This window comes from Saccopteryx leptura, chromosome 1 (genome assembly GCF_036850995.1).
Source record: "Saccopteryx leptura isolate mSacLep1 chromosome 1, mSacLep1_pri_phased_curated, whole genome shotgun sequence".
Taxonomy (NCBI): domain Eukaryota; kingdom Metazoa; phylum Chordata; class Mammalia; order Chiroptera; family Emballonuridae; genus Saccopteryx; species Saccopteryx leptura.
In genome coordinates, this window is record NC_089503.1 from 255,298,590 (window position 1) to 255,322,603 (window position 24,014).

Sequence of the window (24,014 nt, forward strand, 5' to 3'; positions counted from 1 at the left end):
CCAGACCAGGCTGTTTCATTCCCATAGTTGCTGCCTGAAACAAGAGCTACCAGGTGAGGGTCCTCAGAAATAACTCATGTTTACAGACCATCCCTCAAAAGGCAGCAGGTACTACAGAAAGAAATAGACTACTGGAGGCACAGACTGAGTCCAAATGCCAGTTCGCCACTGATCTACTAAACAGCAATGGACAGACCATGACACCTCTCTCTGCCTCAGTTTCTCAAGCTATGAAATGGGATTGGTCATCATTGCAACCTCACAGAGTCACTGTGAAGAGTAAACAAGTGCTCCTGCATCTATCTAGCAAACAACACATGCTTTATAAACCGTGGCCTTTGTTATTTTTATCCATCAAGAATACCCAACCTCTCTTCCCCTGGGCCCAAGATGGTAAAGGGAACCTCTTTCAGCTCCATTTCTCTATATAAAATTAGACAATCATGAGAGATGGAGAAAGGAGATGGTTTTGAGCTAGCTCCTTCATGCCCTTTGCATGACTCAGAGACATGACCACAGATGCCTGCTTCCCCATTTCTCAACCCACATATTGGGAGAAACCGAAGTTTCCTCTTCTGAGGTGCGGGAATTTCCCCTGACCCTAGATGAACAGTCAGTTGAACCAATGGTCCCCTGGGAGGAGGGCTTGGAACAGGATGGCCACCCACTCTGCAGTCTGTGGGCTGTCTGTGGAGTCTGGTTTCAGTGCCAGTGAGTTGGGGGCAGGTGTGAAGAGGGTGAGGGAGACAAGTGTAGAAGGAACAGGACGTGAAGTGAATGCCAAACTCCTCCACTGACCTCCACCTGCTCAAAGCCTCCTTTTAGTAATCACCTACTCTCAGTCAAAACAAGAACACTTTTTAGTCATAGGCATTTGTTGATCAATAAATTAACTGATTTGGACAATGTCTACTCACCGTTGGGTACAATTCAGGGATTGTCCAAAGGAATTTCCATGTTGAGTTGGGCTCAGCTGGGGGTAGTACCAGCGTTCTACAGGACATTTTTGATTGTCACAATGACTGAGAGATGTAAGTCTGGTATTTAATGAGTGTTATAGGCTTGTGTCCCCCAAAAAATGTTCATATGTCCTAACCACCAGTAACTCAGAATGTGACTGTATTTGGAGGTAGGGTATTTAAAAGGTAAAACGAAGTCATTAGGGTGAGCCCTAATCCAATATAACTGTGTCCTTAAGAGAAAAGATTTATAAACTGTGGCCTTTATAAACACAGACATACACAAAAGGAAGACCACGTGGAGACACAGAGAGAAGACAGTCATCTATAAGTCAAGGAAAGAAGTCTTACCAGAAACCAACCACACCAACACCTTGATTTTGAACTTCCATTCTCCAGAGATATGAGACAATGCATTTGTGTTGTTTACACCAATCTGTGGTACTTTATTATGGTGGCCCCAGACAACCAGCACAGTGGGCACACGTTGTGTGTAGGACCACGCAGTGAGCTGGCCTTTTGAGAAGCTAATATTGCAAGAGCTATTTGCCCCAGAAGGTCCACTTGGCAATAAAGTGAAATACTTCATCAAAGATCTTTATAAACCACAAGTAGTTCAAAGGCACATGTGGGTACATATCTCGACTGCTATCCTGAGGATCTGACCAAGTCATGGCCTAGCTTGGCCACATGCATGTGGATGGAGTCCTGCCTTTATGTTGGTCTGACTTTCTAGAAGGTCCATGGGTCAAATGTTAGCAGAGGTCTGATTCCGCCACCTAGCTTGGTCAAACCTCACCTGGGACATTGAGAAAGTTGCTTGTCAAGAATAATCTTGCCTCATCTGCTTTCCAGAAGCTGCTACACAGCAGGTAGGCAATAAGGGAGCCCAGCCCAGTGCATCAAAGTTCAGAGGACCCAACGTATTTTCAGCTCCAGTTCAATTAATGTCAAACCCACAGCTGCCTGGGCAAGCATCACTTCCTAAATACCATGATCAAGGGCTTGGTGAGCCTCTTCCATACCCAGAACTGGTAGGCCATCCCTAAAATATGGTGTCCCTCCAGCTCATCATCAGCAGTGGACCCAATGTCTGTGTCTCCCAAAATTCATATGTTGAAACCCAATCCTCAATGTGATGGTATTCAGAGGTGGGCCCATGGGTGATTAGATCACAAGAGCAGAGCCCTCATGAATGGGATTAATGTTCTTATAAAAGACACCCCCGAGTGCTCCATTGTCCCTTCTAACATGTGAGGATGCAGGTCTTTACCAAACATTTGAATCTCCCCATATCTTGATCTTGGCTTCCCAGCTTTCAGAACTTTGAGAAATAAATGTCTGATATAAACCACCCAGTCTGTGGTATTCAGTTATAGCAGCCTGAACACACTAAAACACCATTCAACTGAACAAGCCCCCAAGTCCTCATCCTGGCAATGGTCTGACTTACAGCCCTGGAAACTTGCTACATCCAGGCTGCTGGTTCCATCTTGGGCACATCCAAGTCATTTCATGGAGGGACAGGGCCTTCCGTGGAAGAATAAGAGGTCCTCATCTCCAAGAGCCAAGGGGCACCCAGGTACTGACTCCCTGCCAGTCTCATCCCTGGGGTTCAACAGGAACATTTCCGCTCACAAATCCAATATGTAACTTTGTTGCAAGAGAGGTCATTCCAGGTGCCACCTTTGTTCATGCTAGCACAGTCCTCCTCATGAAAGTTGTTAGGTTCTTGTGGGTCCCAGAAACTGGATAGAAGAAAAAGTGGGTGTGGGAGAAGTGAATAGGTGGAGCGCAGGGCATTTTTCAGAGCATTGAAATTACTATTCTACATGGTACTGTAATGGTGGATATATGACACTGACATTATGCTTTGGTCAAAACCCATAGACTGTACAAACCTGGCGTGATCCCTGACGCAATGTATGGACTTTAGTTAGTACTAATGTGTCTATATTGATTCATCAATTGCAAAAAATACACCATACTAATGCAAGATGTTAGTATAGCAAATCTCTGGACTTTCAGTCCAATTTTTCTGTAAATTAAAAAAAATTGCATATTGATTTAAAAAACATATTTTGGGGGAAAAGAGGCCTTCGTGGTATGGGGCTCTTTCTTCTATCTGTATCACTCCTTCAGCCACTCAGAATTACCTGAAGATGCCACATTATCCCCTCACCCCAACTTGCCTGTCCTCACCCAGCCCCACCTCCCTGTCCACCAGGCGAATCTCCTCCCTCCCGAATCAGTTTCCTGCAGCCAGTCAATGTCTGCCTCCTCTTCCAAAGGACACTTCTCTTTTACCCCTAGTTCTCCCAGCTTTCCATGGCAGATCCTTACTTGGTGATTAATGTGCACAGGGTTTATTAAAGGACACTCGGGGCAAGGGGATAAATAAATAAAGGACACTGGGAAGGAAGGAGTGAGAGAAGCAAGATGGGGCACGGGATGCAGGTGAACAAGGACGTGGGTTGGGCTGAATTTCAGCCTGATTGCGCAGGGAGTTCTGGAGCATGGGCAGCACCACAGAGTTATCCCAGCGTGAATCAAGACAGTCACTGGCTGTGGACTGAACCCGGTGTGAGAAGGGTCACCTTCTAGGTGACCAGGCTTCCGTTCAGCTGAGGACAACTATGTGGAGGAAGCCGGTAATCCTTTAGCAGCCAGCGCCCCCTGCTGGCGGATAGCTGCACCAGCCCCATGAAGACATCTGAGCTGGTCACCTGCCGTGCCACACCATGCATGCCATCTCTATTTACATAGCTGTGCTTCCTTCCAAGAATCTTTAATGAAAATTGAGATCCCCAGACAAAACACGAATGTCACTAATATACAGGGGTGGGCAAAAGTAAGTTTTCCGTTATAGTACAAATGAATAATACAATAATTCATAAACAATAATATAAGAATAAACTGTGTTTCATGTACTCTCAAATGTAAACCTACTTTTCCCCCCTCTGTATATAGAGCTTATACAAATGAATAAGAAAAAGACCAAAATCCCAATACCTGTATAAAAAAGATATGAAAAATTCACAGAAAAGTTAATACATGTGACTATTGAACATATGTGTTGTGTCATCATAAGAAAAATGCAAATTACTACATTGGATTCTACTTGTCACCTGTAATTCAACCAACAAAATTCCAGAAGTCTGATGAACATATGGGCCAAAAAACTAGAGTCAAACAGCTGAGAGAATAAATTGGTATAACCAGTATGAGGGACAATATTTTCATATTTATTTAAAACACAAATACATATACTCCTTCAGAAAGTAAAGTCTAATGGCTAAGAGTATAGACTTTAGAGCCAGGTTTATTGGCTCTGCCACCTGCTCGCTGTCTAACCTTGAGCAGATTGCTTAACCTTTCTGTGTTTCAGTTTCTTCATCTTTAAAATGAAATGGTGCTCCCCTTACAGGACTATTAAAATTAAATAAATTGGTTAATATATGTAGAGTGCAAAAAATTAGATCCTCCTCATCCTTTTAGCAAATCAAAATCTTCCTCTTCCTCTTGTCCTATATAGGCTTTCTTTCTTTCTTTCTTTCTTTCTTTCTTTCTTTCTTTCTTTCTTTCTTCCTTTCTTTCTTCCCTTCTTTCTTTCTTTCTTTTTTTTCTTTTATTCCCAAACCATCATCCTGGGGACTTGATATATTTGAGGTATGCTAAAAGGTAAAGGTTATTTCAATGGAGGAAAATCAAAGAAGTACAGGGACCAAAAGCCTATCAGATAAAAATCACCCTGTGCCTCCCTTGTCCAGCCCAGCCTGGAATTCTAGACAATGTGCTGGCTTGGGCTGTCCAAGGACCCACAATGAGCAGACAACCCAAGATCTCTAAATACTTGCCTCAAAGTGACAGGTGACCCATCCAGCCACTTCCAGTCCCCTTCATGGTCCCTGTCACTCAGCCCCAGCCAGTACACCCGTGGAGAGCGGTGAGCCTTGGACACAAAGTTCTGCAAGTACAAACATCATTACCCACCAATTCTCCTACACCATTGTCAGGATGAGGGCACTCTCTTTGTTCTGTTCCACACACATTCAGGGCCTTTGAATGCCACCCCCACATCTAGAGCAGGATCAGCACTTTCTTCCTACTTGAACATGTGCTGCGGGGTTCATTATTTTACTTTCTCACATGATCTGTGACTTGCTCTGCACCTCAGTTTCCCCATCTGTAAAATGGGATAATTGTGGCTGCCTCCTCAAGGACTGTGAGGATCATATGAGTTCATAGCAGAAAGCATGCAAAACAGTCTGACACATAGTAAGTACTGTGACATCTTCACATTTAACATTATAACATCTAGGAGACAATATAATAACCGACGTCCCAGTTCCCTTAGTGCTTTCACCCAGGCTGCAGTGTTGATCTTGCATTCAGGCAGAAGAGGAATTCACTGCTTCAGAAAAGGAATGTGAAAGGGAAAAGGAAGGAGAGGAATGGGGCTTCCTGCCCTTTTGTATTTGAAAAGCCCAGATCTTAAGGAGAAAAGAAAGGACTTGGGCCAAAGACAAAACATTAGGAAGAAAATACCATGATTAAAAACATCTCCTCTCATGGCCAACTGATCTATGGTGACAGAAACCAGATCAGCAGGTGCCTGGGGTGGGAGTGGGGAGATGACTGGAAAAAGCCATGAGGGGTGGAAGTTCCAAATCCTGATTGGGTTGAGTTACGTGGGTGTGTGCATATGTCACAACTGAATGTAGCCTACTTGTGGTGGCGCAGTGGATAAGGGGTCAACCTGGAATGCTGAGGTCACCAGTTCACCGGGTTTGCTCCGTCAAGGCACTTATGAGAAACAGCTATGAGTTGATGCTCCCCACTCCTCCCCCCTACCTTTCTGTCTCTCCCTCTCTTTCTCTCTCTCTCTCTCTCCTTTCTAAAATCAATAAATGAAATCTTAAAAAAAAAAGATTAAAAGAAAACTTGAATGTACATTTAAGATCTGTGCATTTTATCATATGCAAGTCATACCTCACTCACCCTATCTTATTATATAGTATTAAGATATTCTAAAAGTTGGAGAGGAAAAAATATAAAGGAGAAAAAATGTTATGAAAATGTAGATATGGTGGGTGTCAGAGAGAGGGGCTCTTCATTCATCCCCAGTTAGTCCCAAGCAATGGTCAAAGTCCCACATGGGATTGGAGACTCAAAAAGTCAAAGGGACCCAACCAGGCAGTACAGCAGTGGATGGAACATCAGCCTGGGATGCTGAGGACCCAGGTTCAGAACCCTGAAGTTGCTAGCTTGAGAACCAGCATGCCAGCTTGAGGTCAGGATTGCTGGCTTGAGAATGGAATCATAGCCAGATCACTGGCTTGAGCCCAAGGTCGCTGGCTTGAGCAAGGGGTCACTGACTCAACTAGAGCCCCCAGTCAAGGCACATATGAGAAAGCAATCAATGAACAACTAAGGTGCTGCAACTATGAGTTGATACTTCTAATCTCCTTTCCTGTCTGTCCCTATCTGTCTCACTCTCTTTCTCTCTAAAATAATAATAATAATAATAATAATAATAATAATAATTGAGGGGACCTGGACCATTGTCCCAGAGAAGTTTCAGGAAACCAGAAAGACAAATGGGTTGCTTGGACTATCGAGTTAGAATAGTGCAGAAAGCGCTCGGGAAATGTTGGTTGAGTTAATAAAGTAACAAGTGAGCCGAGCATTTTGCACAGATTATTGCATTTGATCCTCATTGTGACCACTAACGCAAGTATTATCATCACCATTTTATAGGCAGGAAAACTGAGGCAAAGAGGGGTTAAATAACTTGTCCAGGATCAGTCAGCCAGTGAATACCAACTTGGTGTAAAGACACTAAGGGCCAGACCTATGGCTCCCTGCACCTTGACTCCACACAAGGGGTACATTCAGAAGAAAAATGGAGGATCCCAACTGAAATTAAATATCCACAATCCAGGTATAATGAGGGCTTAAGAAAGCTAAATGGGCCCTGGCCGGTTGGCTCAGTGGTAGAGCGTCAGCCTGGTGTGCGGAAGTTCCAGGTTCGATTCCCGGCCAGGGCACACAGGAGAGGCACCCATCTGCTTCTCCACCCCTTCCCCTCTCCTTCCTCTCTGTCTCTCTCTTCCCCTCCCGCAGCCGAGGCTCCACTGAAGCAAAGATGGCCCAGGCGCTGGAGATGGCTCCTTGGCCTCTGCCCCAGGCGCTAGAGTGGCTCTGGTCGCAACAGAGCGATGCCCCGGAGGGGCAGAGCATCGGCCCCTGGTGGGCAGAGCATCGCCCCTGGTGGGCGTGCCGGGTGGATCCCGGTCGGGCGCATGCGGGAGTCTGTCTGACTATCTCTTCCCGTTTCCAGCTTCAGAAAAATACAAAAAAAATAAAAATAAAATAGTCAATTTATTTAGTATTTAAAAAATAAAAATCTAATAAAATAATTATCTTCATAAAAGCCAACCAAAACAATAATTACAGTAAGTGAAAATGGTCTAGAAAATACCAATTAAAAACTGAAGATTATCAGACTGAATTTTTTTAAAAGACCCAACTATATGCTTTCTATAAAAAATCAATTTTTAAAATAATGGCGGCATGACCATTGGTGGTGCAGTGGGTTTGGTGGCACATAGACCTGGATGGCTGAGGTCCCTGGTTCTAAACCCTGAGGTCACCGGCTTGAGTGTGGGATCATTGATGTGATCCCAAGGTGGCTTATTTGAGCAAGGGGTCACTGGTTGAGCTGAAGCCCCCACCCCTGGTCAAGGCACATAAGAGAAGCAACCAACAAACAACTAAAGTGAAGCAACAAGTTGATGCTTCTCATCTCTCTCTCTTCCTTCCTGTCTCTCTCTTTCTCTCTCACTCTCAAATCAATTTTAAAAATAATAATAAATAGCCTGACCAAGCAGTGGTGCAGTGGATAGAGTGCTGGACTGGGACATGTTTGAAACCCCGAGGTGGCTAGCTTGAGCACGAGCTCATCCAGCTTGAGCGTGGGATCATAGAAATGACCCCATGGTCGCTGGCTTGAACCCAAGGTCGCTGGCTTGAGCAAAGGGTCACTCACTCTGCTGTAGCCCCCTCCCTCCCTGTCAAGGCACATGAGAAGCAATCAATGAACAACGAAGGTGCCACAGTGAAGTGGAGTGATCCTTCTCATCTCTCCCCTCCTGTCTTTCTGTCCCTATCTGTCCCTCTCTCTGTGTCTCTCTGCTTCTGCTGCCAATAATAATAATAATAATAATAATAATAATAATAATAAAATAATGGCATGGATAGTTTAAAGTAAAAGGATGGGAATACATAAAACCATGCAAACACCAGGGCTCAAATCCCGGCTCTGACACTTATTAGTTGTAAATGACCACAGGGAAGGTGCATAAGTGTACTGTGCCTTTGTTTCCTCATCTGTGAAGGGTAAATGACATGTGCTGTGTATGATTGGTATTACCACCTACCTGTAGTAGTACTAAGTCATAAAATTATTTACCAACATTTTAACACTCCTACATATGCACAGATAAACTATTTCCCTACCACTTCAAAGCATAGAAATATCCATGTAACTTGCTTTGTGAGTGCACATAAGTGAAAGAAGCTATAAGAGTTAGTGTATGATTTGCCCCACATACTTTTACCATTGAGTTATGGGGACTGTCTGTGACTTCAGCATAACATAACCTTTCCTGACTCACACAAGAATTTATAGGGTTTTAATGAAGGTTATGTTTTTGGGGGGCGATTGTTTTTGTTCTTTTGTTTGTTTATCAAGTGAGAGGCAGGGAAGCGGAGAGAGAAAGACTCTTGCATGCACCCCAACTGGAATCCATCTGGCAACCCCCTTCTGGGGCTGATGTTCTGCCCATCTGGGGCCACTGCTCCATTGTTCAGCAACTGAGCTATTTTAGTGCCTGAGGCGAGGCCATGAAACCATCCTCAGCACCTGGGGCCAACTTGCTCATTCAAGCCATGGTTGTGGGAAGGAGATAGAGAGAGAGAAGCAAGAGGAGGAGGGGTGGAGAAGTAGATGGTCGTCTCCTGTGTGCCCTGACCATGAATCAAACCCAAGACTTCCACACACCTGGCCAACGCTCTACCACTGAGCCAACTAGCCAGGACCAACGAGGTTTATGTTAATGCATGTAAGATGTAAGATGTTTGGAATACAGTCTGGAGAATAGAAAGTGTTACCTAAGAGCTAGAAAACTGAGACTTGTAGAGAATAAGTAAACACAACCAAGATTTTCACTCAAAAAGAGCATACCCTCTTAACTTCTGCTTGATATGATGTCATTAAGAACATGCTATTAAGTGGTTCAAAAGTAATTCCAGTTTCTCTCCCTCCAGGCCAAGGAAGGATGTGTAAAGCTGGGAAAGAAGCAGGCTGGTCCTGCTGGTTCCCGGGGCTAGAAGGGGATGCCTTACCTGCTCCTCATAACTACTGATGATGACCAAGTGAGAGTAGTTCTTCTGGCAGAACATCTGGGCTTCATTCCATGACTTGGTGCTTGAAGAGAAGTAATAACACTTGCCCTCAAAAGGGAGCCAGCCCTCAGGGCAGGTGATCCTGGTACAGTCTGGGAACAGAATAGACTGCAATGAGAATCACTCCCGTGGATTTGTGCGATACACTGGCTCTGACATGCCCCCACCTCAGGACAGTTCCCCAAGTCCTGCTCACCTAATAAGCCCCGAAGTTCCACCAGGGACTGGTTGGTGTCAGCTCTTACTCGGTCAATGTTCTTCTTCAGGCCAGCAAGTCCCGCCATCCCAGTTACTGTCAACAGGGAAGGACAGGAAGGTTAGAGACCCAAACCCCCATCTACCAATCACCCACCACTGACTGCAGACACAGCAGAGAGAAGCAAAGGCTGTGCTCCCCACCACAGCCACATTCTTGTGGTTGGTACTACAGCTCAAAAACAACAAGCTTGGTGCCTGACCGGTGGTGGTGCAATGGATAGAGCATTGACCTGGGACTCTGAGGTCATAGATTCAAAACCAATGTCGCCAGCTTGAGCATGGGGTCATCAGGATGATCACATGGTCCCTAGTTTGAGCCCAAAGGTCACTGGCTTGAAGCCCAAGGTCTCTGGCTAGCACAAGGGGTCACTGGCTCAGCTGGAGATGCCCAGCCAAGGTACATATGAGAAGCAATCAATGAACAACTAAAGTGCCACAACTATGAATTAATGCTTTTCATCTCTCTATCTCTCTCTCATGCACGTGCATGCTAAAGAAAATAATAATAATAACATGCTTAGTGCCTAGGCTAGGGGATGTCGTAGAGTGGCTCAGAGGAGGGATTAACCTTTGGGACTTGGGGAAGAGTGGGGTTGGTGGGCTTCCTGGAAGAGATGGGTTTTGAAGGAAGACAGTGATTCAGTTATTGGGAGGAGGGCATAGCAGGCACCTCCAGGCAAAGGTACAGAGGCAAGTCTGTTGGGGAAGGCTGGTGCATTAGAGAGGGAGTGAACCTCATAGGGAACTTCATAGGAGCCTCAATCCTTCACCTGAGCCCAAAGTAGGATGAGGGCCAATGTCTTGTTCTTTAAACATCAAGTCAAGGGTTTTGTATTGGACGCTAGGCAGTGAGAAACCATTGATGGTTTCTGAGTGGAAGAGTGGCTCGATCTGAGGTGTGTGGTGAAGGGGTGTGGAATGCAGCAGCTTTCAGGCTTCAGCAGTCATGGTGAAGAACATGCCAGCCCACAAAATTCTTCTACAACTAATGTGCACATTTCCAATGCTCCCACACAAACTCGCCCTCTTCCAACATTCCACAAGGTCTTCAGTAGGTGGTCCTTCAGTTAGACAAGCCAGAAATATAAGATATATAAAGGTAGATAGATAAAGAGGTAGGGATAGAGATATATGGCACATATACATTATCTTTGACATCCTTCCCTCTCACTCACCGTCATTTCCAATCAGTCAATCCCCAGGTCTGGACAACTTTAGCTCCTAAACCTTTCTACTTCACACACTTCTCTCCATTTCTACAGCCACAACCCTCATCCAAGCCATTACCACCTCTCACCTATGCAACAACTACACCATCCTCCTCCCTTGTACTTAAACAACGTTGCCTCCGACCACAGGGCCTTTGAAACCCTCAACCCTTCACCCGGTCAATTTTTTCTATTCCCTCACTCAGCAGCAACACCATTCCCTAGGGAAGCCCTGTACGACTCTCCCAATGACAAGGGTAAGACCCCATTTAGACTTTTTCATAGAATTACCTTCCTCTTCCTTTAGACTGTTCATCAAAATTTGAAATTCTATACTCATGTAGGTGATAATTTGGTAAATGGCTGTTTATGCCTGTGCTGTCCAACAGAAACAAAAATCCAAACCACATATAGGTAATTTTAAATTTTCTAGTAGCCATGTTTTTAAAAGTCAAAAGAAACAAGTAAAACTTCTTTGAATGCTATTTTTATTTATCCCAATATATCTAAAATATTATCATTTCAGTATGTGATCAATATTAAAGATTGTTATTATAAATATTATTAAGATATTTTGTGTTGCCGGTTCAAAACCCTGGGCTTGCCCCGTCAAGGCACATATGAGAAGCAATTACTATGGTTCCCGCTCACTCCTCTCTCCCCTTTCTCTGTCTCTCTTCTTTCTCTAAAATCAATAAATAAAATCTTCAAAATATATTTTTTAAAAGATATTTTACATTCTTTTTTCATAGCAAAGCTTTGACGCTGGTGTGTGCTTTAGACTTGCAGCAGCTCTCGGTTCACAATGAACACATTTCCAGTTCTCAGCGGCCCCAGTGGCTGATGACTTCCATACTGGGCAACAGAGGTCCAGAGTCTGGACTCCGACACACACACACTCCACAAAGACAGAGACTATGTCTAATGAGTTCACCATCCTGCCCACACAACCCCCACCCCAGGACCTGGTGAAGAGCCTGGCAAAGATGGGTGGGGCTGGTCACAGAGTTGGGATTGAGGACCGTGGTGCTCCGTATGCATGGCCTAAAGGGATGATCACGAACACTCACCATTTGCTTGCCACGCCATCTGCTGAAAGGTTAACATCTTCAGTTCTCTCACCACCTCCTGGTCTGTGAGAAGGAGTCCAACTTGAGCCCAAGCCCTCCTGCACCCCATCCCCAGTCTCTCCACATGCCCCATCCTCACCCTACTCACATTTAATCAGGGTGACAACCAGACCAGTACAGCCCAGGAGCAGTGACGTCCCCACCAGCAGATACAGGAAAGTCATCCATCTCTCCTCCTGGTGGTACCCAGGACCCACAGATTTCCGACTGAGCCAGGGCACTGGAGTGGCTGAGGGGTGGAGATAGAGACAGAAAAACCAATACTGGTACGTGAAAGCGAGAGAAAAGGACCCTCAAGCTTTCCTCCAAAAAACAAGAAGACAGAGGTCTATGGTCACGACCATATCACCAGACGGGGTCAGCAAGAGAGTGTCAGAAGGGCAAGCCCTGAAGAAGCCCACAGCACTTATGGAGTGCTTACTGTGTGCTGAGCATCTTATTGTAGCCTTATCAGCTTATTGGATCCTTCCCTAAAAACATAGAGGTATTACTCCCATTTTGCACAAAAGTAAACTGAGAGGTCATGCATGACTGGGGCCCAGGTCTTCCCTTAACCTCTATGCTGCAGTGTCATCTGCCCTCCAGCAGCTCCTGCCCAAGCTTCTCCCCATTCAAGGAAGCTTCTGGACCCTTGCCTACAGATAATGTTTCCTATACTTTATATGCAGCAGGAGGTGGATCCCAGAGAGTACCCAGCAGATTCCCTGGGCCCCTGGGAGAAGTTCTAGACTCAGGGAGAAGTAGCTTCTGAGAGGAAAGCTTTCTGCTCTATGGTCTCATTCCAGAACTATAGGTCTGACTCAGACACGTTGGCCGCTGTGAGAGGAGAAGCAGGAGACTGTCCAAAGGACAAGGACTTACTTACTGGCTTGGGATGGCTGGGCTGGAGGGGGTTCCGGCACAATGTCTGGGAGAAAGAGGAGAACATTTTATTCAGAAGCTGCTGACAGGCTTTGTCTTCCAAGATCAACAAGCTTTTATCTCTCTGATTTGTTTTCTAGTCAGAATTGCGGGACTGAAGAAAGGACAACCAGGTGTCCCCTCTCAGGTTTCTTGCAGGCCCTTTGCATGGCTAAACCAGTTAATATGTGCTGGTGACATGCCCCATCCTCATGTGCTTAGAGAGGGTCAGAAAGATCATGGTTTTATTGAGCAGGGTGTCAGCCGGGTAAACACAAGGTCCCAGTCCTAGATTCTCACCTGTGATCTTCAGGGGCTTGCGGGGAAGTGGGAGGTTTTCTGGTTTTTTTCCTGAGGAAGAAGGAAGTGTTGTTCAGGCCCAGAGCAGGTCAAAACCAGCACTGGGTCCCCTGTGCCCCAAGCCCCAGCTCACCTGCCCTCGGAGGCCTTGGTGGAGCCACTGAACCTGAAGAATAGAAACTCAGAGTTAGAGCTGGTCTGCGGAAAAAATGAAATCAAAGGCAGTGAAGGAGCCTGACGAGGCAGTTGCGCAGTGGATAGAGCATCAGACTGGGATGCAGAGGAACCAGGTTCGAGACCCCGAGGTCGCCAGCTTGAGCACGGGCTCATCTGGTTTGAGCAAAAAGCCCACCAGCTTGAACCCAAGGTCGCTGGCTCCAACAAGGGGCTACTCAGTCTGCTGAAGGCCTGCGGTCAAGGCACATATGAGAAAGCAATCAATGAACAACTAAGGTGTTGCAACGCGCAATGAAAAACTAATAATTGATGCTTCTCATCTCTCTCCATTCCTGTCTGTCTGTCCCTGTCTATCCCTCTCTCTGATTCACTCTCTGTCTCTTTAAAAATAAATAAATAAATAAATAAGTAAATAAATAAAAAATTTTTAAAAAGATGCATTTCACTAAAAAAAAAAAAAAAAAAAAAAAGCAATGAAGGAGCTCTGACCCGTTGGCTCAGTCAGTTAAGAGTGTCATCCCAAAACAAGGTTGTGGGTTCAATCCCTGGTCAGGGCACACACGGGAAGCAACCAAAAAATGCATGACTGAGTGGAAAAACAAATGCTTCCCTTCCCCCTCCCATCTCTCTTCTTCTCTCTGTCTTTCTAAAAATTAAGCCCTGGAGAGAGAAGATGGTGATGGAGTAGGCAGACGTACTAACTTCCACCTCCCAGAACCAAAGTGGATTAAAAACTAATTTTAAGAACCATCATCTGGAAAAACCAACTTTGGACTAAACTAAGAGGACTCTTCAACCAAGGAACACTGAAGAAGCCACACTGAGACTGGTAGGAAAAGCGGAAACGCGGAGAGGGCTGCCCAGCTCCTCAGAGCGAACAGCAGCCGGGAGAGACTCGTGTGGTGGGAAGTGAGTTTAGCAGAGAGGGGAGGGTCCTGAGCCCCAGGAACAAAGCCCCAGCCTGCAGCCTCAGAGCCTAGAAGAGGTGTATGGACAGTATTTAGCTGGAAACAAGACAGGATACTCTTTGTGAGAAAGAGACTGATTTCTCAGACCCAGGATTCTTCTTAAAGGGACCGCACAGAACACCTCTCTCACAACCACTCACCTGGGACTCTGGGGGACAGGGAGAAAGGAGAGGACCAGAGTAGCAGGAAGAAACTGTAATCTAGGAGGCACAGGGAGAAACATTTTGAGAGACAGCCACCCTAACCCCTGGGACAAGTCACTCCCCAAATCTAAAGTGAATATTTCTCCTGGAAACAGCAATACCAGCAAAGGGAAGCAGGACACCAGCCAAGCAAGCTCTCCCGTGGCAATCAGAGCAGAGTCACTTAGAAGGAGGGAGCTTTCGGGGCTACAGTAGTGAGTCTTAGGGTCTGAGCTGCAGCACCCCCACCCACACGGCTGGGGGCTCGCCCGAGGGCGGGCGGCAGTGGGACGTGGAAGTGCAATTCTATCAGCAAGGGCAGAAGCCTGCTGGCCACCACTGAGGCCCAGGTGTGAGCTCGGTCTTGCCTGGCTGAGGAGGAGGGGACATGCAAAAGTGGTCAAGCCCAGCTGCAGGCCGCCTGCAATCCAGCCGGGGGAGGGCAGGAGCCCCGGAAGGGGTGGAGACCTGCCCTTGAGCAAGGGCACAGGAGCACAGACCTGCCCCACCCACGGAACCGAGGCTTGTGGCCTGACTTGGGAGGCCAGAACAGGCGGAGTCCCACTAATGAACGTGGGCACACAGTCCGGCCAGACTGTGGAGCCAAGGTTTGCAGCCGTCCCATGAGCAGGCTCTTCCTGCAGGGGTGGGGCAAAAGCCAGGAATCAGGTGGAGACCCACAGCTGAGCAAAGGTGCTCACCCCTGCCCTCAGGGCATAATACCACCTGTGGGGGCAGGGGGAAGGCCAAAGCCAACGAGGCTTGTACACCAGAGCACATGATCACAGCCACTCCCATGAAGGAGAGGCGGAAACCACAGCAACAGCCCCAGTGGGCAGGCACCGGCAACGCCCATACCCGAACACCCTAGGCAGCAACAGCAGAGAAGGTGGCGGGCTTGCAGACAGACCACACCTAGGGAACACAGAGGGCACACCCAGTGGACTCCAGTGGCCAAAACCTTCTTTTACACAGACAAAATGAGAAGGCAGAGAAATGCAACATAAATAAATCAAGAGAAATCCCCAGAAAAGGACCTGAATGAGTCAAATATAACCAAATTATCAGATACAGAGTTTAAAATAACGATTGTTAGGATGCTCAAAGATATTAGAACAACAATAGATGGTCATTACAAACACCTAAATAAAGAGATAGCAAATATAAAAAAGGACATTGAAATAATAAAAAAGAATCAGTCAGAAATGACAAATACAATATCAGAAATGAAGAACACAATGGAAGGAATTAAAAGCAGGGTGGATGAAGCTGAGAACTGAATCAGCGAGTTAGAGGACAAGATAAATAAAGGCACAGAAGCAGAGCAGAAAAAAGAAAAGAGACTTAAAAAGTCAGAGGAAACTCTTAGAGAGCTCTGTGACAACATGAAGAGAAATAACATTCACATCATAGGGGTTCCTGAAGAAGAGAAAGAATAAGGGATAGAGACTTTGTTCAAACATATTATAGCTTGAAAACTTCCCTCAATTAAGGCAGGAAAACATCTCACAAGTTCAAGAAGCACAGAGAACTCCATTAAAGAGAAACCCAAAGAAATCTACACCAAGACACATTATAATTAAAGTACCAAAGCTAAGTGATAAAGAGAAAATATTAAAAGCTGCTAGAAAAGAAAAGACTATCACCTACAAAGGAGCCCCCATAAGGAAGACTTCCAACTTCTCAACAGAAACACTTGAGGCCAGAAGGGAATGGCAAGAAATATTCAAAGTAATGCAGAACAAGAGCCTACAAACAAGACTACTTTATCCAGCAAGGCTGTCATTTAAAATTGAAGGAGAAATAAAACGCTTTCCAGACCAAAAAAAACTGAAGAAATTCACTACAACCAAACCAAGGCTGCAAGAAATGCTAAGGAGCCGGTTGTAAACACATCAAAGGAGAAAAAGAATATAGCAAAAGAGGAATACAGTTTTAAAGAATAAAATGGCAATAAACAATTACATGTCAATAATAACCTTAAAAGTAAATGGATTAAATGACCCAATCAAAAGACATAGGGTAGCTGTGTGGATAAGAAAACAGGACCCATACATATGCTGTCTACAAGAGACACACCTTAAAACAAAATATGCAGGCTGGACCGGGCGATAGCACAGTGGATAGAGTGTTGGACTGGGATGTGGAAGACCCAGGTTCAAGACCCCAAGGTCTCCAGCTTGAGCGAGGGCTCATCTGGTTTGAGCAAAAGCTCACCAGCTTGAGCCCAAGGTCGCTGACTCAAGCAAGAGGTTACTTGGTCTGCTAAAGGCCAGCACTCAACGCACATATGAGAAAGCAATCAATGAACAACTAAGGTGTTGCAATGCGCAATGAAAAACTAATGATTGATGCTTCTCATCTCTCTCCATTCCTGTCTGTCTGTCCCTGTCTATCCCTCTCTCTGACTCTCTCTCTGTCTCTGTAAATAAATAAATAAATAAATAAATAAATAAATAAATAAATAAAACATTCACATAGACTGAAGGTAAAAGGATGGAAAAAAATATTTCACGCAAATGGAAATGAAAAAAAAAGCTGGAGTAGCAATACTTATATCAGACAAAATGGACTTTAAAACAAAGACTATAGTAAGAGATAAAGAAGGTCACTGCATAATGATCAAGGGAGCAATCCAACAGGAAGATATAACTGTTATAAATATCTACACACCTAATATGGGAGCACCTAAATATATAAAGCAGATTTTGATGGATTTAAAGGGCAAGATCAACAGCAATACTATAAGAGTAGGGGATTTTAATACCCCACTAACATCACTAGATAGATCCTCAAAAAAGAAAATTAACAAAGAAACAGCAGACTTAAAGGACACACTAGATCAACTCAATTTAATAGATATCTTCAGAACCTTTCACCCTAAAGCAGAAGAATATGCATTCTTTCCAAGTGTTCATAGTACATTCTCTAGGATAGACCACATGTTAGGGCACAAAAGTGGTCTCAACAAATTTAAGAAGATTGAAATCATATCAAGCACTTTCTCTGATCACAATGGCATGAAACTAAAAATGAACCACAACAGAAAAGCTCAAAAACTCTCAAACACGTGGAAACTAAATAGCAAGTTGTTAAATAATGAATGGATTAAGAATGAGATCAAAGAAGAAATAAAAAAATTCCTAGAAACAAATGACAATGAGCATACAAAAACTCAAAATCTATGGGACACAGCAAAAGCAATACTGAGAGGGAAGTTCATAGCACTACAGGCACACTTTAAGAAACAAGAAAAAGCTCAAATAAACAACTTAACCCTGCATCTAAAAGAACTAGAAAAAGAACAGCAAGTAAAGCCCAGAGCTAGTAGAAGGAAGGAAATAATAAAGATCAGAGCAAAAATAAATGACATAGAGGCTAAAGAAACAATACAGAGGATCAATGAAACTAGGAGCTGGTTCTTTGAAAAGGTAAACAAGATTGATGAACTTTTAACTAGACTCACCAAGAAAAAAAGAGAGAGGACTCAAATAAATAAAATTAGAATGAGAGTGGAGAAATAACCGACACAACAGAAATACAAAATATTGTAAGAAAATACTATGAAGAACTGTATGCCAAAAGGCTAGACAACCTAGATGAAATGGACAAAGTCCTTGAAACATACAATCTTCCAAAAATCAATCTGGAAGAATCAGAAAGCCTAAACAGACCGATTACACCAAATGAGATTGAAACAGTTATCAAAAAACTCCCAACAAAGAAAAGTCCGGGGCCTGATGGCTTCACAAGTGAATTCTACCAAATATTCAAAGAAGAACTAACACCTATCCTCCTCAAGCTATTTCAAAAAATTCAAGAGGAAGGAAGACTTCCAAGCTCCTTTTATGAGGCGAGCATAATTCTGATTCCAAAACCAGGCAAAGACAACACAAAGAAAGAAAATTATAGACCAATATTTCTGATGAATATAGATGCTAAAATCCTCAACAAATTATTAGCAAACCAGTCCCAACAATATATAGAAAAAACCATACACCATGATCAAGTGGGATTTATTCTTGGGAGGCAAGGCTGGTACAATATTCACAAATCAATCAATGTGATTCATCACATAAACAAAAAGAAGGAGAAAAACCATATGATAATTTCAATAGATGCAGAAAAAGCATTTGATAAAATTCAGCACCCATTCATGATTAAAACTCTCAGCACAGTGGGAATACAGGGAACATACCTCAACATGATAAAAGCCATCTATGAGAAACCGACAGCCAACATCATACTCAATGGACAAAAATTAAAAGCAATTTCCTTAAGATCAGGAACAAGGCAGGGGTGCCCCCTTTAACCACTCTTATTCAACATAGTCCTGGAAGTCCGAGCCACAGCAATCAGACAAGAAAAAGAAATAAAAGGCATTCAAGTTGGAAAAGAAGAAGTAAAGATATCATTATTTGCAGATGATATTATATTGTATATAGAAAACCCTGAAGTCTCAGTCAAAAAACTACTGGACCTGATAAATGAATTCAGCAAAGTGGCAGGATATAAAATCAATACTCAGAAATCAGAGGCATTTTTATATGCCAACAATGAGCAGTCAGAAAGATAAATTAAGGAAACAATCCCCTTCACTATTACAACCAAAAAAATAAAGTACCTAGGAGTAAATTTAACCAAGGAGACTGAAGACTTGTACTTGGAAAATTATAAAACATTGATAAAAGAAATCAAGGAAGATACAAACAAGTGGAAGCATATACTGTGCTCATGGTTAGGAAGAGTAAACATCATTAAAATGTCTATATTACCCAAAGCAATTTATAACTTCAATGCAATACCAATTCAAATACCAATGACATACTTCAAAGATATAGATACATACTCCAAAAACTTATATGAAACCAAAAAAGAACACGAATAGCCTCAGCAATCTTAAAAAAGAAGAATAAAGTGGGAAGTATCACACTTCCTGATATCAAGTTATACTACAAGGCCATTGTACTCAAAACAGCCTGGTACCGGCATAAGAACAGGCATATAGATCAATGGAACAGAACAGAGAACCCAGAAATAAACCCACAGCTCTATGGACAACTGATATTTGACAAAGGAGGTAAGGAAATACAATGGAGTAAAGACAGCCTCTTTAATAAATGGTGTTGGGAAAATTGGACAGCTACCTGCAAAAAAATGAAACTAGACCACCAACTTACATCATTCACAAAAATAAACTCAAAATGGATAAAAGACTTAAATGTAAGCCGTGAAACCATAAGCATCTTAGAAGAAAACAAAGGCAGTGAGCTCTCTGACATCTCTCGCAGTGATATATTTGCCGATTTATCTCCACAGGGAAGTAAAATAAAAGACAGGATAAACAAATGGGACCTTATCAAACTAAAAAGCTTTCGCACAGCTAAAGGCAATAAGAACAGAATAAAAAGACAAACTACACAATGGGAAAATATATTTAACAATACGTCTGATAAGGGGTTAATAACCAAAATTTATAAAGGACTTGTAAATCTCAACACCAGGAAGACAAACAATCCAATCAAAAAATGGGAAAAAGAAATGAATAGACACTTCTCCAAAGAGGACATACAGATGGCCAATAGGCATATGAAAAAATGCTCAACATCATTAATCATTAGAGAAATGCAAATTAAAATCACAATAAGATATCACTTCACACTAGTCAGAATGGCACTCATCAACAAAACAACACAGAATAAGTGCTGGCGAGGATGTGGAAAAAAGGGAACCCTTCTGCACTGCTGGTGGGAATGCAGACTGGTGCAGCCACTGTGGAAAACAGTATGAAGATTCCTCAAAAAATTGAAAATCGAACTGCCTTTTGACCCAGCTACCCCACTGTTAGGAATATACCCCAAGAACACCATAGAAATACTCCAAAAGGAGAAATGCACCCCCATGTTTGTGGCAGCATTGTTCACAATAGCGAAGATCTGGAAACAACCCAAGTGTCCGTCAGAGGACGAGTGGATTAAAAAGCTCTGGTACATATATACTATGGAATACTACTCAGCCATACGAAATGATGACATCCGATCATTTACAACAACATGGATGGACCTTGATAACATTATACGGAGTGAAATAAGTAAATCAGAAAAAACTAAAAACTATATGAATCCATACATAGAAGGGACATAAAAATGAGACTCAGAGACATAGACAAGAATGTGATGGTAATGGGGGGGGGGGGGGGAAAGGGCACAAAGAAAACCAGATAGAAGGTGACGGAAGACATTTGACTTTGGGTGAGGGGTATGCAGTATAATCAAATGTCAAAATAATCTGGAGAAGTTTTCTCTCTTTTTTTTTTTTTTTTAATTTATTTATTTATTTATTCATTTTTAGAGAAACAGGAGAGAGAGAGAGAGAGAGAGAGAGAGAGAGAGAGAGAGAGAGAGAGAGAAGGGGGGAGGAGCTGGAAGCATCAACTCCCAAATGTGCCTAGACCAGGCAAGCCCAGGGTTTTGAACCAGCAACCTTAGCATTCCAAGTCGACGCTTTATCCACTGCGCCACCACAGGTCAGGCTGGAGAAGTTTTCTCTCAACATATGTACCCTGATTTATCAATGTCACTGCATTAAATTTAATAATAATAAAAAAAGATGTTAAAAAAAATTAAGCCCTGACTGGATAGCTTGGTTGCTTGGAGCCTCGTCCCAGAGCACAGTTGCTGTTTGAATCCCTGGTCAGGGCGCATATAGGAGCAGCTCCATGTTTTTGTCTCTCTGTCTCTGCCTGCCTCTCTCAAAAAAAAAGAAAAAGAAAAAGAAAAAAAAGGCAGTGAAGGAAACAAGATTGAGACTGTAACAGATGAGGCTGGGTGGACAGGATTAGCATACAATGACCAATCATCCTGATTGCCTAAGACTTTCCCAGTTTTAAAACTAAAAGTTCCACATCTCAGGAGATGTTTATCCCTGGGCAAATTGGGACAGTTGGTTCCCCTAAGTTAAAGATACAGTTAAGCTTGACCAGGTGTGGCGCAGTGGATAGAGCGTTGGACTGGGATGCAGAGGACCCAGGTTCGAAACCCTGAGGTCGCCAGCTTGAGCACTGGATCGGCTTGAGCGTGGGCTGACCGGCTTGAGCACGGGATCATAGACATTACCCCATGGTCGCAGGCTTAAGCTCAAGGTCACTGGCTTGAACAAGGGGTCATTGGCTTTGCTGTAGCCCCCCAGGCAAGGCACATATGAGAAATCAATCAGCAAACAACTAAGGTGCTACAATAAAGAATTGATGTTTCTCATCTTTCTGTATGTCTGTCCCTATCTGTCCCTCTGTCTCTGTCACACACACACACACACACACACACACACACACAAATAAAGACACAGTTAAGTTTAGGGAGGGGAATAGAGTCAAGGTTGGGGTTGGCATGAGGGTTCGTATTGGGATGAGAACGCACTGAAGGTGGGTCAGGGATAGTGATGGACATGTCAATAGTGTTGTGATTCAAGATGTGGTGGAGATGAAGAATGGGGTTGTAGCTGGGTTGGGGGATGTGGAAGAAGTTGATCTGGGATAAATTTGGGTTTGGAAAAAGAGAAGAAACTAAAGTTGAGTAGTAGTTGTGTCGGGCATGGTGATGGCATTGGATTTGGAAATGTAAATGGGGGTGATGATATAGTTGCACTTGGAAGTGGGGAACGGGTTAAGTTTGGGGAAGGGGTGGCCTTGATGATAGGATTGGGGTTAGTTGTAGGGTTGGGTTTGAGAAGCATGTTGGGACCAGGTTGGAGTTGGAGATGGGCAATCAAACAGTAGAGTTCAGTTCACCTCCCACTTAGCCCAAGCTCCATGGAGCCCTGAGATCTCCCAGGTTGGCCCCAGTCTGGACTCATAAGTGGAGGATGTGAAGTCCCATATCGTGTGGAATAGTCCTGTCCAAGGACACGAATGCAGCATGGTCAGCCCTCAGAGGCCCTCCTGGGAGTTGATTCAGGGAATCTTCCAAAATTTCCACATTTAAACCCACTTATCAGACTCTGGTTGATTCCTGGGCCATATGTGCCCACCCCCAAAGTCTAAAGGCAAATCTGGGCCTTGGGTGTGAATGCTAGAAGGCTGGAGAGCCAATCATCTATTCTCAGTTTCTCAAACACCAGCTTTCATGTCTTTGGGTCTTTGCACTCTGCAGTTCTCATCTGGGTTTCTCTTCCTAACAAACTCCTACTCATCCTACAAGTTCTAACAAGTCTGACTCCAATATCTCCTCTTCTGATCCTCAATCTTCCCACCCTCATGGCAGAGCCTTCCATTTCCCTCAGGATGTCTCCAATCTCTTGGTTTAACCCCCTTTAGGTCTGCTCGTTTAAGGTTGTTCACAGAACTGACACCCTCATCAGCCTAAGATATATATCATCAAGGGCAGGGCAGAGGCAGGGGTACTCCCGCCATCAGAGTGCCTGGCACAGGCTGAGTACACAGGAAGCTGACCATGTGTCTACAGAGCCCAGCTAATGTCTCCTGGAGACCTAGCTCTCCCCCTTCAACCCCCAAAACACACATCTCTTCACCTAGCCTCTGAGAAGCCCTCTTACCTGGCTTGGGAGGAAGGTCCCGGTAGGGTGGCGCTGTGTTCTCGTAATCATCATCCTCCTCTTCTCGGGTCCCTTCCAGAGGAAAGGCAAGTAAGCACCCAGCCCCTCTCCTCCTCTGTCCCTCAGGGCCCAGCTTTCAGCGCCAGGGTGGAGATGTTGTAACCTGGGTCCTGACCACCCCTGGCCCCCAACCCAAGTCTGGCCAGGGCCATACCTGGCAGGTCCTCATTAATATACAGGATATTCATGGCTGCAGCTAACACCAGAGGCCAAGAAGGTGCGGCTGGAACTTGACAGCTTCTGCGCCCTGCCCTTCCTGTCAGGTTTCGGAGGCTCCTCTCAATTCCCTTTTTTTAAAGACAACTATATGCAAATTCATCTTGAGGGGGACAACCCCCCAGACCACACACACATACCTTTCTCCCCAGTATCAAGTCCTACATAGAAGTAACAGTAACAACAGCCCTTGCCTGTGAGTTTCTACAGTGTCTAGTACTGAGTGGAAAAGATGAATGCGCTCCTTCCTCCGTGGAATTTTCCATCGAGACAAAAGAGACAATAAACCAGTAAAAAAAAAAAAAAAAAGTAGAGCAATAAAGCACTATAGTTTTTATTTTATTTTCAATAATGAATAAATATTATTTTCAAAAAATCAAACAGGATAATGGGATAAGGAGGGAGCTGATGTAGAGAGATAATCAGGGAAGGCCTCTGGAGGAGGCCACATTTGTAAAAGATGTTAAATGTTAAGTGCTAAGTACTCCCACATTCCAAAGTTAGACGCTAGCATACTGAATCAGTTAGCTATGGCTGCCTTTAAAATTTACTTCAGGCCCTGGCCGGTTGCTCAATAGTAGAGCATAAGCCTGGCGTGTGGAAGTCCCAGGTTCAATTCATGGTCAGGACACACAGG

The 24,014-nt window shown here is 44.1% G+C and overlaps 1 protein-coding gene across 2 annotated transcripts; it reads right to left on the reverse strand.

The window, feature by feature from the left end:
- Positions 1-1,389: 1,389 nt before the first annotated feature.
- On the reverse strand, positions 1,390-23,412 carry CLEC17A (C-type lectin domain containing 17A). 2 transcript variants are annotated; one of them, XM_066347211.1, is made up of 11 exons: positions 23,316-23,412; positions 23,102-23,173; positions 13,358-13,390; positions 13,225-13,275; positions 12,890-12,931; positions 12,113-12,253; positions 11,965-12,027; positions 9,625-9,720; positions 9,369-9,520; positions 4,817-4,926; positions 1,390-2,707 (listed from the first exon to the last, which is right to left on the reverse strand). In XM_066347211.1, exons 1-11 carry the CDS (start codon positions 23,347-23,349, stop codon positions 2,575-2,577), a joined length of 927 nt encoding a protein of 308 aa, XP_066203308.1. In that variant the 5' UTR covers positions 23,350-23,412; the 3' UTR covers positions 1,390-2,574. The 2 variants fall into 2 exon arrangements, with proteins under 2 accessions (XP_066203308.1, XP_066203317.1); XM_066347220.1 differs by lacking the exon at positions 23,102-23,173 and having other exon boundaries at positions 23,316-23,407.
- Between the last annotated feature and the right edge of the window lie 602 nt (positions 23,413-24,014).